The sequence below is a fragment of the Colossoma macropomum genome, unplaced genomic scaffold (assembly GCF_904425465.1).
Source record: "Colossoma macropomum unplaced genomic scaffold, Colossoma_macropomum, whole genome shotgun sequence".
Lineage (NCBI taxonomy): Eukaryota > Metazoa > Chordata > Actinopteri > Characiformes > Serrasalmidae > Colossoma > Colossoma macropomum.
Window position 1 is genome coordinate 11,393,720 of NW_023494784.1, and position 16,691 is coordinate 11,410,410.

The 16,691-nt window shown below is 39.7% G+C and overlaps 1 protein-coding gene across 1 annotated transcript in view; it reads right to left on the reverse strand.

Moving 5' to 3' along the window:
* The window catches only part of LOC118796652 (receptor tyrosine-protein kinase erbB-4-like), a 600,895-nt gene that overhangs the window by 141,317 nt on the left and 442,887 nt on the right, over window positions 1–16,691 (reverse strand). The window contains exons 11-13 of the mRNA XM_036568052.1: window positions 13,076–13,166; window positions 10,793–10,992; window positions 1,695–1,827 (exon numbers count right to left, since the gene is read on the reverse strand). Coding sequence (XP_036423945.1) covers window positions 1,695–1,827; window positions 10,793–10,992; window positions 13,076–13,166 — 424 coding nt within the window. The remainder of the gene's footprint in view (window positions 1–1,694; window positions 1,828–10,792; window positions 10,993–13,075; window positions 13,167–16,691) is intronic.

Genomic DNA, 16,691 nt, shown 5'->3' on the forward strand with positions numbered 1-16,691 from the left:
AGCTGTGACAGGCTGAGAGGTGAGTCAATCATTGTTTTGCAAACGATCAATTGCAACCACATCTAAGTGCGTTTTGATTGACACTGTCTCGTGTATGTACATCTGGCACTGAGTGTGTTTGCATCTCTTCATACATTTTCCAGCACGCCTCCCTATATGAGTAGTAAATCCGAGTCTGAATGGGAAAACCACACAAATCTGGCCCTCTCCCAGCCCCGGCATCATTCAGGGACATTTCTCACTGGTGGCTCGGTCTCAAGTAGGATCTGTGTCCAAGCCCGCTGCTTCATACACACAATGTAATTTATTTCTGAGCCGTGCCAAACACACATTCCATTATTGCCACCGGCTCCCCGAATACAGACGGAACACCGCTGTGAGGCTTTTGTTGTTTGTCCAAAAAAGATTGTCAGAGAGACGAGAGTCCATTTCGGATCCCCTGAGGTCGGGACAAGCTCCAACCACGGCAAGACATATACTTCAGGTCAACATGAATATACATATCCACAGGCAGGCCTCATTCAGATGATCTCACAGCAGACAGATACACCAGCAGGACACTTTATGGTTGAGCAATTCATATACACATACTAAAACATGAAACTATGGAAAAATGCATCTGTAGAACGGGAAGATGTAAAACAGGGACAAGAGGGACAAAAGAAAAGAGAAGAAAATAAATGATTAAAGAAGAGAAGAAATGATTAAAAAGGAAGGAGAAATGATTAAAGAAACATAGAGAAGATTAGAGAAGAGATAAGAATAGTAAAGAAGAGAAGACCAGAGAAAAGAAGAGAAGAAGAAATGATAAAGAAGTGAAGAGAAGAGGAAATAATTAGACAAGATTAGAGAAGAGAAGAAGAAATGATTAAAGAAAAAAGATGAGAAGAAAGGAGAAGAGAAGAGAAGAGAAGAAATGATTAAAAATGAGAAGAGAAGAAGAAATAATTAGAGAAGAAAAGCAAAGAGAAGAGAAAAGAAGAGAAGAGATTAGAGAAGAGAAGAAAAAATAGAGAAAAGAAGAAATTAGAGAAGAGAAGAGAAGAGCAGAGAAGAGAAGAAAAAATAGAGAAAAGAAGAAATTAGAGAAGAGAAGAGAAGAGCAGAGAAGAGAAGAAAAAAATATTAGAGAAGAGAAGAAAAAAATAGAGAAGAAAAGAGAAGAGAAAAGAAAAGAAGAGAAGAGAAAAGAAGAGAAGAGCAGAGATAAAGAAATTAGAGAAGAGAAGAGAAGAAGAAATTAGAGAAGAGCAGAGAAGAGAAGAAAAAAATATTAGAGAAGAGAAGAGAAAAGAAGAGAAGAGCAGAGAAGAGCAGAGAAGAAGAAATTAGAGAAGAGAAGAGAAGAGAAGAGGAAATTAGAGAAGAGAAGAGAAGAGAAGAAGAAATTAGAGAAGAGAAGAGCAGAGAAGAAGAAATTAGAGAAGAGAAGAGCAGAGAAGAAGAAATTAGAGAAGAGAAGAGAAGAGAAGAGAAGAGGAAATTAGAGAAGAGAAGAGAAGAGAAGAAGAAATTAGAGAAGAGAAGAGAAGAGAAGAGAAGAGGAAATTAGAGAAGAGAAGAGAAGAAGAAATTAGAGAAGAGAAGAGAAGAGAAGAGGAAATTAGAGAAGAGAAGAGAAGAGAAGAGAAGAAGAAATTAGAGAAGAGAAGAGAAGAGAAGAGAAGAGAAGAGAAGAGAAGAGAAGAACTCACCCATGGTAAAGGTTGCAGGACTCCACGCAGGTGCGCCCTCTACTGAAGAATCTACATGACAGGCACTGGTCCGGCCCAGGACCCCAGCATCCAGCGTCCGAACACAGCGGGTCACAGATCATCCTCTCCATGACTAAAAGATAATAAAACACAGACCAAAAACATTTTACAAACAGCAATTACACAACAGAAACCTGTTACTCACAGCTGGTGCTGCTGATGTGCTTTTGTTTAAGTACATTAGTAGTAGAATCACTGATCGGCCGCTTTGTGAGAAATGGGCTGCCTTAAAACTTTACGTTAATTGAGTTTCGATCCGTAAGTTAACGGAACAAGAATCTGTGTTATATGTCAACTCAAGGCAGACTGAACACTAACTTAAACAACAATGTTTACACAATACAACATCAAACTAAAGGTAATCTCCAGCGGACAAAGCATGGAAAAGACCTCCATCCAGACTGACCTAAAGCTACTGTAAACCCTAGAGGTGGAAATGTCAAAGTCCAGTGCTGCTCTTCGACATGCAGTCTGTGAGTTTGTGTTTATTGATAGGATTGAGAACTCAGAAGGCATTTTGGATGCAAACCTACAGACGTCTGCAAAGAACTGCTCAAACGACAACAATCTGAAACTTTCTGAAAGAAAAGAGAAGTACAGTCTCGGTCCCAATCCCATTTCACCCCTTACCCTACCACTTAGGCCTTATCCCTCCATTTTGCATGCTGACGCCTAGGGGTAGGGTGTCCTGATTTTTGTTGAGATAGAGGGGTAGGGCCAAGTTCCAGGGCTGCACGGCCCTCCAAATCGACCAAAGAAACCCACAAATGTGAGAATTTTCTCTGTTAAAAATTACGATAACCACTGAATCATCTCAGTTTAATGTCGTCTCAATGTATTATGGTTCTTTTCTTCATAACAAGCATAAAAAATCACTAATAGTATGCTGATGTCTCCGTATCTAGCTGGTTAAATGTTCCGCCTTAAATAGTTAAATGCTCCATTTAAGGTGGAACGGGAAAATTCTAACAAGAAGCTGGTGAACATCTGAATTAAGCCTCATATCACTGAAGAATATAATAAATAATCCCCCCCCCCCATTTGAAGGCATATGATGCCCTAAATGTAACTAAACCCCAGCAGTGAGGAGCTGAACTTTACCCTCCTCTGCTATCACTGCAGACTGGCAGGGTCGCCTGCAGAGCAGCGCTGGTAGCTGTTAATGAAGTAACACTCTTTTTTATTTTAGGGTCCCATTTCATAGAGGAAAGTTTCAACCACTAAACCCTGTAACTCAGTTCCAAGGGGCAACACACAAAAACAAGAAGTAGGGGTAAAAATGAGAAATGGGATTGGGCCTTGGAATAGTCTGCCTAAAATAAATGCCATTTGGTTTGACATTTTGTTTCCCAACACAATGAACTTAATACATATTTAGGTAAGGCGCAAATGTTCAAGTACCTAATAACAGGTAACAGGTTTCCACAGCTCTGCAACTATTCATACTGAAAGCAGACTGAATGTGAGCACCTGAATGTGATTCATTGCCAGCTTGTTTTTTTTGTAAACAGTGTTCTCTCACACTTTCCAGAAACCTTTTCATTCACTACTCACACTTTCTCTAAGAAGGAAGTTTTCCAAAGCAGGTAGAGAAGTAATTTGTTATCCCGTCTCGAGGTTCTGGCAGGAATTAGATGTAAACGTAGGATCTTTTGTCATAATTTGAGTTGTACAGTTCATCCGGGTTGGCGTATCCAACTCGACACTGTCGTGCATATATTACTGTAATGGAGAGCTGATAAAGTCTGATGTATCTGAATGAGAAATGCTGATGTGAGGGGGTGCGTGTGCGGTATGTGGGGATATGTGATTGAGAAAGGACAGGCTGGTCCAGACAGAGACCCCACTGAGAAACAGAATACAGCAGCAGCTGCGAGAGCGTGTTAAAATACTGCTGACGCTTCAGAGACAACTCAAACGTGCGCACGCCAGACCAGGAAGACACCTGCGCAACTCTCCTACAATGAACCCGAGGAGCTGCTGGAATGAGAAAATAATGACTTTGGGGCTGTTGGACTGTTTCAGTTTAAAACTCGCACAAACCATCTCTGAAAAGTTTGAAAGAGTGTTCGGATTTTCTGCGTTTGATTGATCAATGGAGCACCTAAATTAGTCAGAGCAACGTCTACCTTTTCTCGGCACAGTGGCATTTTAAGAGACGACGTTTCCTCACCGCCCCCGGCCACGTTTCTGAAACATTAATGGTCAGCGGGGAGGGATTTGCTCCAACATGGCAACGCTTCACCTCAGCAGCAGTACAATAAAGCCAGGCCTTTACTACATGATTTTTAGCCCAATTTTCATCCTGAATTTATCCCCTCTGACAAATTTTCACAACCTGTAGCAGTTATCCAGCTGGGGAGCTCCATCAGAAGCGATTAATGGTGGATGAGCTGGATGTGTGATTGAGCTCTGACATGATCGGAGACGTCCTGATATTTTAAAACGGCAAAAAATGGTATCTTGTCATGTGAAAAGATCTTAAATCTAGTCGATATATCTAAAATTTCCCATTTTGAGATGGTTGTGCACTTTTTATGAGATTATCTATCTTATTTCTGGAGTTTTTTACTTGTTTAGGTCATTTTATTAAGTAAAATTATCTCACTACACTGGAAGATATAGATTTCAAGCACATTTCTGAAACCAAGCAAAATTATCTGCCAATATAGTGAGATAATTTTACTTAATAAAATGACTTAAAACAAGTAAAAAAATGTCTAGAAATAAACAGTCTTAAATTAAGTTTACAACAATCTCAACAGGAGAAATATTAGATTTCTTGACTATATTTAAGATGATTTTACTTGACAAGATACCATTTTTTTGCAGTGTAACTGAATGAGTGATTCAGGCAACAGCAAACGAGAGATGGCAACAGTTGATGTTACACCGCAAAAAATGATTTCAGATTCATATTGACTTAAAGATTCATAACTGAACAATAAAGTTAAAGGGTCAAAGGGTCAAATACCCTAAACATAACACTTATTTTAACCCTATCTGTAACTCCTAATGGACAACTCAATTTTTGCCATTTAATCTGCCATTTAATTCCCCATTTAATCACATAATTTCCGACTGTTGCGTTGATATTTTGCCATCAAAACATCACAATCTAACAAAGCTAAATTCAATTTTTTATCAGTAACACTGTATAATAAAGTTAGCTTGTAAAACATCCATTAGTTGTTACTTCACAATTGATCAATCATGAACTAATGAGGTATTTAGAGCTATTCATTTAATTAATACATCTACATTGCTTTATAAATATAAATCATTAAGTGTCTGTGGCCTGCAAATGACATTATCTTTAGATATTGACATTATCTTTGCAGCCCTTAATCTAAAGTGATGTCACCATGTCCTGTCCCTGGCTCCGCCCTCTTCTGTCTCCTCCCCTGTAGCCCCACCTTAATGTAAGTGTTCCCACCTGTGTGTAGTTTACCCTGCTCTCCCAGGTGCTTTCTATTTTTGTCTTTGGTACAAGTAGCTCTCATGTTTCACATGTTTCCAGTCTTTGTTGTTACTTATTAAAATCAATCAGCTCACGACTACATCCTTAAGCTTATTTGTCTCTTATAATTTAATGTATTCATTAATGTGGAATAACTCTAAATACCTGATTAGTTCATGAATAGTTAATTATGAAGAAAGTGCTAATAAGTGTCTTATAAACTATCATTAAGTGTTACTTTTTATTCATGTCACAAACAAACATTTTGAAAAAGAAAACAAATGAATAGAAGTTCCACTTTATTGATGCCTTATCTTTACTCTGATTAAACACATTAATAAAAAGCGCTTACCAAGCAGAACTGCACTCTGAATGAGCTCACACGCTCACTTGAAAAAAATAAAAAAAATAAATAAATAAAAAAAAAACATGGTGCATCCAACAGGAAAGGAAGCCTCGTCCATCTTTTATACTTAGCTGAAAACATGGTAGCACACAGAGAGCTCCGGTTCTACATGCTGAACTTGAAATGATGTTACAGCGTTTTATGGGCCTGGTACGAAACTCTCAACCTAACACTCACTCTAACCTTAACCTGTTAAATGGTCAGGGCCCCCCGGTGGACCCAAAGTTTTATTCCACACTTCTTTAACTTAAGAATAGTTCAGCCAGTCTGCATTGAAGTCCCTGTAGTTACAAAATGATAAGCCTTGGTATGTAATAAGCCTGAGGTTTTAAGCAGTTAACCCTAACCTCAGTCCAAAACCTAAGCCAAGCTAATTCTAACCCATCCCTACCAGACAGTTTGTTGAAGCTACACTATGTAAGCTGTTGGGATTTGGAGACCTCTCTGGTGGAAATGTGTAATTGCATGCAATGTGTGAGAGAACATTTTGTAATGTGGGTTGTGCTTCGGACTAGAGGTCTGCACTCAATATCTTGCAGTACGGGACTAATTTTCAGTGTTGCATGCGGGAGCAGGCGGAAAACCAGTCCCCTACAGGGGGAGCGGGCATGAAGAGAAATTCTGCAAATTAATGAACAGCCTAAATAAAGAAGAACGATCACTAAATCACATATATAAACAATATAGAATGATAACAGTAAAACAGTTAAAATTATGTAATTCTAAAGAGTTGCGAAGCAGCCGATCACATGAACAACACGCAAAATCTCACAGCTTACAGCTTCAGTCCGGCGGCCCAGCAAAACACCAAAAATCGCTCTGTGGTTTAATTCCTGCTGTGTGTTTACTGGGAATAAATGGTGTTTGGTGAAGTTGCTCACAGTGAGCCTGATGCCCAAGACTGCCATGTTATTTCAGCAGAGGATGTGTTTGTGAATAGACTATGTCTTGGATGTCAGTTCACCTTGACAGAACTGTGCAGCAGGAGCGGGACAAAACATTTCGGTTGGCGGGAGCGGGACAAATGATTCCGATTCTCTGCGGGAGCAGGAGGAAATCTTGCACAGACCACTACTTCGGACCCCTTCCCCGAGCAGATGAATCTGATGATTGTGAATGAGTTAAAAGTGAGTTCAAAGAGAACTCAGTTAAACTTTGGTCAAGTCTTCTAAGGATGTGAGTGAATTATCGATTATTGTAATCATATCCTCATCAGTATAATGCTTACATTTGACACCTAAACATCGAGCTGGACCTTCTTTTTGAGTCTGTACGTGTGATATTAATGAGTAAAGACATCACATGGTCCAAAATACTCCTGTGTTTTTTGTTTTTGTTCCAGCTACTTCTTTCAATTTTAACAAAAATTTGTATGAAATCTACAAATAAAGTGTGACTGATATCTGCGAGCAAAAGAAGGGAAACTAAAGGAAGCCCACTGAGGGTGGTGTGTACGAAAAGGCTTAGATGTTCCTTCAGAGACTCAAGAGTGGCTCTGTTCGTTTCCTGTGCTGACTCGGTTTTGAGAGCTAACCAGGGCTGCTGAAATCAGAAGATAAGCTTTGGTCGCGGGACTGGTTCAGCAATACTGTAAGGCGGAGGGATCAAAAACATCATGGTAACATCAAAGTTCGGACTCTTTGGGCTATTTGGGCTACACTGAAGCCAAAAGTCAAGCCAGGTCAGTCTCCAAGGAGACGGAGAGGTGCCGGATGGATCCCAGCAGGCGCTGCTGACAGACGCTAACAATCACTGTTGCATCATAAGACCCCGCATGATGAAAAGAAAAAGAATAGTAGAAGTGAAAAGAAAAGAAAAAAGTAGTGAGAAACATCGTTCGGGGCTGAGAAGAGTGAGAGACGTGGAGGAGGGACTGCATGTGTATGTGTGTGCTGACTCTCGTTGGTGATTATAGCCTCCACCACCAGAGAAAACTTCTGAAAATGTCAAAATACTGTTGCAGGTGTTCCCTGCAATTAATTTCGCTCAATAGTTCACGGAATGACTCGACATTTGCGGCAGGCGGGTAATTGGATTGTTGGTGATGAAATAAACGAGTGGGCTTTGTTAGCTTGGGGCCACTTTTCACTTTTTTTAAATCAGAAAACCTCACCAAAGCTTGCATCATGTCCGAGTGTCCTGGGTTCCTTTAGCACTTTTGAAGGACAGAAGCACAACATCAACCACAAAGCTTTCACTGGTCAATCACTGCTGAAAACCCATTGCGCAAACAGTCTTGGCATGAATTCATCATCCCACTCATCCTGTTTCCTGAACTAACCTGTGGATCTGCTGGGTCTCCCTTCATCACAATCAGTGCAACAAAGTTTAAATCTGACACCCAAAGCTATTGACCCCGCTGGGGTTGGGGGCACTGATGCCGGACTCCCACTTAGGGCTACAACTAACACTTGATTCTGCAATTGATTCATCTATAGACTATCAATTGACTAATTTACTAATCAAACGATTCTGCTTTCTGTGGTCTTTTTATTGTCTGTCTTCTGCTACAATAAAACCAGTATTAAACATACACAAAAAAATGTAAAACTGGTTTTGGTCTGGTTTTGTCAATCATACACATTTCCATTGAAATATATTCCACACTGCAAAAATATAGTATCTTGTCAAGTGAAATTATCTCAATTCTAGTTGATCTATCTAATATTTCTTTTTCTGAGATTATTTAGCTTATTTCCAGACATTTTTTAACTGTTTTCAGTAATTTTATCAAGAAAAATTCTCACCATACCGGCAGATAATTTAGCTGGTTTCAAGCAATTTGCAACTTGTTAAAACAAGCAAAATTATCTGCCAATATAGTGAGATAATCTTACTTAATAAAATTACTTAAAATAAGTAAAACATGTTTGGAAATAAGTTAAATAATCTTAAAACAAGCTTACACCAATCTTAACAACAGACAAGAGAAATATTAGATTTATTGATTTATTGAGTACATTTAAGATAATTGTACATGCCGAGATACTATTTTTTGCAATGCATTAACATTATTGAACAAAAAAAGCATCGTTCAACTGAAAAACCTCTGAAACAGATGTAAATCATTTCATGGCTTCTGTGAAAAATGGTCAAAAACATTTTGTTGACTAATTATTGACCAGCGACTATCTTAGCTTGTAAATATATATTCCATGATCTACAGGCTATATTAGTTTATTCATTGTTCCATTTTACATGGAAATCATTCATTTTGCTGCCTAACAACACCCAGTGTGTGGGCAGCACATCACCAGCTAAGCAGATAGGGCAGTAGAGGTTAAGGGTCTTGTCCAGAGGAAAATAGTGATATCTAAGATCTTGATTATTGCAGTCACTGCTAAAAAAATTATGTCTTAGCAAGTGAAAACATCATAAATGTAAAAGATTTCACATCGTGAGAGTGTTGTAAGAATATCATAAGATTATTCAACCTATTTCTAGACATTTTTGCTTGTTCTAAGTAATTTTGTGCAGAGAAAGTGTCTTATTCTATTGGCTGATCATTTATGGTGTTTTAACAAATAATGCAGATAATTTTGCTTATTTTAAGAAATAAAGCCTGAGACAAGTCAAATGATCTGCCAATGCAATCAGACTCTCTGATGAGATAAAGTTACTTAGAACAAGCAAAGAAGTCTAGAAATAAGTTAAATAATCTTATAATATTCCTACAACAATCAATTATGAATTTCCAGTCCTGGGGGCCTCTGGATAGTTCGTGCTTTTCCTGCCCAAACACACCTAACAGTTTCCTAACTCTGGTCCCTGAGAGAACCTGCTACACTACATGTTTTAGTATCTTTTCTGCTCTAAAACTCCACTGCACATCACAAAGGGCCTGTTAAACAGCAAATGCATGGGAAAAAACCCAAAATACGCAGGAAAGGGGGGACATCAGGACCAGGGCTGGAGCTACATTAACAGCTCAATTCCAGCCAAGGCGCGGAAGTTGGATTAAAGATCCGAAACATTTCTAGCCTGGAGTCCATCCCCCTGTTTCTGTGATCCATGTTCTGCACAGCTGGACGCTCTCTTTGAGGCAGGGTGACTCTCTGCAATCCTCTGGCCTTCTCAGCCACCTCCCGGACCTTCCAGCTGTGAAGGAAGTGGCACTCTTTGGGCCCCCGCTAGGCTCAGTGAGGAGCAGTGATCCGGGTAAAAAGGGGGCAAGGAGCCGCCTACCCCCTCCCGTGTCTGTCCCCGCTGACCGCTGGCTCAGGAGAAATCACTCCACAGGACCACAGCGGGAGGGGAAGGACACGGAGAAGCGTGTTCGTGTAAACCACTGTTCAGAAGTTTGGAATCAGTTGTCTTATTAATGAATTACACAGGCTTGAAATAGTATGATTTCAGTTTTTTAATATGTTTTATTCAACATTTCACGTATTTTGGGAACAGCAAGAAGTTTTTAATGTAAAATACACTGCAGTGACCTATTTTTGAGGTTTGATCACTGCTTTTCATGAATGAATCACTCTTAAAACCTATTTTATTATAACTTTATTCTCAATGCTGTGTGCTTTACCAAGTATCTACAGCTCTGTTCATCATTCTACACATATACAATTTCTTATCTTTTTCAGATTCTTACAAATTGTTTGTAACCTATGGAGTTTTAGCGTACAAACATCAGAATGAAATTGCTTTATACATGTATCTGCAACAAACTTTTTACATTGTGATTTTATGTTTTGAATATTGATTCCAAACTTCTGAATGATAGTGTGTGTGTGTGTGTGTGTGTGTGTGTGTGTGTGTGACTGAATGTACATTTTTCAGAATCTACATCTATATGCAAAAGTTTTAATGCCCCAGTCAGATTACATGTTTTGTTGATTTTTTTTAAGAGGAAGCAAGTTTAACACATCCTCTAGAGAGAACACACAATTTCTATTTATTTGCTGAGTTTAACATTCTGGGGGAAAAAAAAAAAACATACATAAACATAAGCCATAACTTTTCCAGGGGCCACATATTATGTTTTCCCAACATATCAAATTCAACATTAATTGCGCATTAAACTGTACACTAGTGGGTTCTCTGTTAAGGAAGGTGTTCACTTATTTTCACTTTAAAAAATTATCAAAACATTGGACAAGGGCTGCCTTCTATAAGTAGGTGTCCCCAGCATTTCGACAGGTGCTGCACATGAGTAAAAACTGCACTCACTGCACTCTTTTGGGTCTCGGTTGTTGCGGATCAGGGCTTTCTGGGTGGGGATGCGGAACAGGCTGGTCCAGTTGATGGTGTTGTAGTAGCACAGCTGGCTGTTGTTGGTGATGTAGACGTTACCAGCACTGATCTCGCGCAGCGACTGCATCTGCAGAGACGAGATCCACTGCTGCTTCAGCACCAGCAGAGAGATCCCACTGTGGAGAGAGAGAGAGGGAGAGGGAGAGGGAGAGAGAGAGAGAGAGAGAGAGAGAGAGAGAGAGAGAGAGATCAGCAAATTAAGGACCTGATACTACAGAGCCCTGCTGGTGACAACTCATGTAAATAAAAATAATGCGTGGCCACGCCTTAGTAATGTGTGGGAATGAGATAATTAAGTTGTGGTCACAACTTAGTAAGGCGCCAGAACGAGAACTGCAGTGATACTGATGTGGTGGTGGTGTGTTTGTGTGTGTGTTGCCCTGGTCTGAGTGGATCAGACACAGCAGTGCTGCTGGAGTGTATAAACACTGTGTCCAATCACTGTCCACTCTATTATACACTCCTACCTTGTTTGTCCACCTTGTAGATGTAAAGTCAGAGACGATAGCTCATCTGCTGCTGCACAGTTTGTGTTGGTCATCCTCTAGTCCTTCATCAGTGGTCACAGGATGCTGCCCACAGGACGCTGTTGGCTGGATGTTTTTGGTTGGTGGACTATTCTCAGTCCAGCAGTGACACTGAGGTGTTTAAAAACTCCAGCAGCACTGCTGTGTCTGATCCACTCAGACCAGCACAACACACACTAACACACCACCACCACGTCAGTGTCACTGAGAACAATCCACCACCCAAATAATACCTGCTCTGTGGTGGTCCTGTGGGGGTCCTGACCACTGAAGAACAGGGTAACAAAGTATGCAGAGAAACAGATGGACTACAGTCTGTAACTGTAGAACTACAAAGTGCACCTATGTGGTAAGTGGAGCTGATAAAATGCACATATTGGCTGATCATCCCAGTCCTACAGTAAAGCAGTCAGGATCATTTCGGATTCATGCTGTTTTCCCTCCATCCTGGTTTTAGTCGGAATCCTCCTCTGCCAGAGCCGCACACTGTTTTAAGATCAATTTTTATAAACCGAACACTGAAGCAGATTTTAATCCCAGGCAGGCGAGATGAAGAGCACATCAAAGCAGCTTTCAGACAGCTTTCCTCTCCAGTAACACACAGCATCGCCCACTCATCCACTCGCCTCCCTCTCTTTCCCCCTCTCTACTTCTCTCCTTCGTTTTTCTCCACTCCCCTCGTCTCTCTCACCTTCTTTCCTTAACTCCCACCCTCCTTATATTCACTATATTACAGCTTTCTCATCATTGCTGTTGTAAGAAAAGCTGAAATCTATGAAACTAACTTTACAGGAGAAGGAAAAACTTTAATAGCTGTCAATACAGACATAGATTTATCAGGTGTTCTTTTGACAGCGATCTTAACATCCCTTCTTTCTTTCTTTTGCTCTCAGAGAGAGAGAGAGAGAGCGAGAGAGAGAGTGAGAGAGAGAGAGAGAGAGAGAGAGAGAGAGAGAGAGTGAGAGAGAAAGAGAGAGAGTGCTGTGTTGGACTCCTGCTAGGCTGTGGCATCACTGGGGAAACTCATGCTGTCTATTTTGTTTCAATCCCTCTTTATTTCTCTCTCCTTCTTTCTTAGATTTTCTTTCTTTCTTTTGCTCCGTCTTTTGTAACTTCGTTGATCTAGTGTCATTTTATTATTACACTTTTTTTTGGATTTTTTCCCCTAATTTTATCCTCAATATCCATATTCCACCCACTAGTTAGGACTCCCCCAATCACACGATACCATCAGCGCTAGGAGGGCGAAGGCAGCACAGCCTTCCTCCGAGACCTGCGAAGAGCCACTGCATCGTTTTGAACTGCTGCTAACACAACGTCACTGGACAGCTGAGCGCGCTTGGAGGAAAGCGGCAACTGTTACATCAGCTAACAGACACCTGTACTGGCTAGGGGAGAGATGGGGGGCCATCCTACCCACCCACAGAGTGAGGCCAATTGTGCTTTCTTGGACTTCCGGCCATGTATAGCTGTAGCATCACCAGGGATGGAACTCACGATCTCCTGATGACAGAGCCTTTATTATACTTTCTATTGTGAACAGTATAGATACCAAACAGCATCTATACTGTTTATCACTGGCTTTGGCTGAAAAGCAGAACTCTCTGAGTTCAGCAGACTTCAAGATAGCAGGAGAGAGATAGAGAGAAAGATCTTGTTGAGGTGAATGTACCTGTATAGTGATCGGCCACCGATGGTTGCCAGATTGGAGAACACACTCAGGTCTGTCATGTTTTCCGGCCATGACTGAATGTTGAGGAAACCTTGAGTGAAGATAGAAACAGAGAAAATCACATGAGTTTCAGCAACAGAAACACAGTTCACTCACATTTCATTAATAATAGTGATCAAACGCAGTTTAAGCAACACTAAGACCATCAATCATTAGAATTCTGTTTTTAATCCCCCTGTTCATGCTCTGCCCCAGAATGCATTACTTTGTAGCTACTGTTTATGCTGTAGGTACAAGTAGGACAAGTTTTACAGAATGATGGCAAAAATCCCATTCAAGCAAATGATAAACATAGCAAACAACAGAAAATACCTACATTTATATTTTTTCATTAATTTTTAAATGAGGTTCATTGTGTGTGTCTGTGAAAGATCACACTGGAAACAGGAATACAGAGTTTTCAAATGACTGAACTGATGAAGCTTAAAACAAGATACAGTTTTGATTGTAGGTTCATTTTAAATGATACAATATTCATTTCTACTTCATCTGGAAAATAAAAGAGAGGTTCATGTATATCACAACTGAAATATCTAATTTTGTTATGCCAACAATTTAAACAACATATTTATTATTATTATTACTATTATTATTATTATCACTGTTGTTGCTGGTTTGTTGTTAACAACAGACAGGCAGATAGACAGACATATAGATAGATAGATAGATAGACAGATAGACAGACAGCTAGATAGATAGACAGACAGACAGAAAGACAGACAGACAGACAGACAGACAGTTAGATAGATAGACAGAGAGATAGACAGACAGATAGACAGAGAGACAGAGAGATAGATAGATAGATAGAGAGATAGATAGATAGATAGATAGACAGACAGACAGACAGATAGATAGACAGCTAGACAGACAGACAGACAGTTAGACAGATAGATAGATAGATAGATAGATAGATAGATAGATAGATAGATAGATGGATGGATGGATGGATGGATGGATGGATGGATGGATGGATGGACAGACAGAGGAACAGACTTATGGGTGAAGTAAAGCCGTTGTAAAGTCAGCGCAGTATGTTGGGAGTGATGGATGGGTTTTTTGATGTGTTTGGTCATTATTATCGCTCCTCACCTCTCTTTTTTCTAACCTGTCCCCGTTTTCTTTAAGTGGGGAAGCCGAATGAAAAGCTAATGGCGCGGCCATAGATCATTGAGAAATTTAAATAATGGATTTAAACGTTGAATATTTAATGAGGAGGGAATGGCGCTGCTCATGAGAGAAAAGAGAGGACAAACAGGATGGAGAAATGAGAAAAGAATGAGGGCAGGAGAGGGAGAGCAAGAGCACGAGAGTGAGGAAAAACAGAGAGAGAGAGAGAGACAGAAAGAGAAAATAAAGACAGAGAATGACAGAACAAGAGCAAGAAAGAGAGGAGAGAGAATGGAAAGAGGGATCGAGAGAGAGAGAGAGAGAGAGAGAGAGAGAGAGCAGGCGTGTATAAGGACAAGGAGACCATAAATTAGCCAAATTACATTAACAGTAACGAAGGTGGGACGGTGCACATTCTCAGTGATGTATTCAGTTTGATAGCTGATATCTGACTGCCTGTAAATAAACTCATTCCGTTGGGAAGGACACGGTTTGAGTTACAGACAGAGTTAATAAAGGATAATGCCAATGTTTTCGCTGCTTGAGCTCTGCGGTGTATAGATAGTAGTCCTAATGTCAACTCAGGCCTCTAGATGATGAAATAAAGACAAGGCCAAGAGGATAAAACAAGGCCACGATGATGAGCCTTAACTGTTCTCAACCTGTTTCTTTTCCATAAAAGGAGAATAAAGCTTGGATTTGTAATTTTCAACATTTTTTTTAAATAAGCATTTTAGTGTTAGTGCATTAAAGCAGCCTCTTTAGGCCACATAGAGCCCATTCTGCTGACGGAGCCGATATCATATAATTACACAAGATATCTTTCTTCCTAACTCTGTTATCAGAATAACTAGGGCTCTGTTTTCTGTGTGTGTGTGTGTGTGTGTGTGTTTAAGTGTGTGTTAACATGTTATTGTTAGGCTAATTAACATTAGGCTCTGAGAAATTACATAAATAGAGCCAGTCAATGTTAGGCTAACAGTAACATGCTAACAAAGTCTCTCCAAGAAATCACATTTAGGGAAATACAATCTGCGCTAGGCTAACAGAGGTATGCTAATACAAATACACAGCATAAACCACACCTAAGAGTGTGCTGGGCTAATATTAGGAGAATCTCTTTGAGAGGTGTTGGTCTGCGCGAGGTCTAACAGCAGCAGCAGAATCTCTCAGGGAATCACACAGACAGAGGAGGTGTACTTTTAAGGTTTAAACCAGCACATTAAAGCGTTTAATGAGATTAGCTTCACCAGGAATTTAAGAGAGATGTAACTGGCTGATTTGTATGTGTAATTTCTCAGAATTACCGTACATACTGGACTGAAACGTTAGAGTTAAACAACAAACGCTACACTACTTAACACAACATAACGTAATGTAACAAAACATAGCTTGGCTGTGTCTAGAGGACTATTTTAACACACACAAAACTCAGAAATTTCTATGCGTCAGTCCCACCTCCCATAGTTACTGTCGCTATGTCTGTCAAACTTCCAACTAAACCACCTGATGTGTGTGTGTGTGTGTGTGTGTGTGTGTGTGTGTGTGTGTGTGTGAGAAATGGGTGTTGAGCTGCTAGTGAGCAATGAGTAAAAGAGGTGACTTCAAAAAACACATGCATTTACACACAATTCAAAAACAGCTTTTAAACACAATATAAACACTTTTATAAATGTTACCTTGCTTGCTAACCTACAAAGACAAGTATCCTGTTTGCTTCTGTTTTTAAATCATACATATTTCCATCTAATCGAAATATAAAAAGGCATAGTTTAATATGAGGGACCTCCAACAAGCAGAAATCACATTTTATAGCTACTGTGAGAAGAGTTTAAACCCAGAAGGAGAAAACAAAAAGCCATATTAGAAGGCATGACTTTACATTTACACCAAGAAAAGCAGTCAATCAGCTCTGTAGTTAAACAGGCAAATGCTAAGCGCCTGTTACCTCATCTACCACTAACCTAGTCTTTTTTTACCTCATATTTTTTAGATCCTCATATTTTTAGATCTGGAACCAGTTGACAGACAGCATTAGAAGAGCCCCGACACTGGACACTTTTAAATACAGACTTAAATACAGCTCAGTTTAAACACTGTTAGCGTTTCTAGCCCCTTTTCCTCTGTAACGGCACTTTTCCTTCTCCTAATCTAACTTTTAATTTCTCATTTGATTTTTAATTTCTGTTTTAAATCTATTGTTTTTCATGTTTTTCAATTTCTATTCTCATTTACTTTAATTTTTTTAAACAACTCTGTACTTTCTGACTCTGTATTTTCTCATTTGTAAAGCACCTTGAATGACAGCAGTGTATAGAAATAAGCTTGCCTTGCCTTTGCTAGGTCGAGTTTGTGAAGAGCTAGTTAGCTGATACCAAACGTGATCAATTCACTAAATGATGGCAGTTGTATTCTATTAAATCTATACAAGGAGGGCGTGAAATAAGTG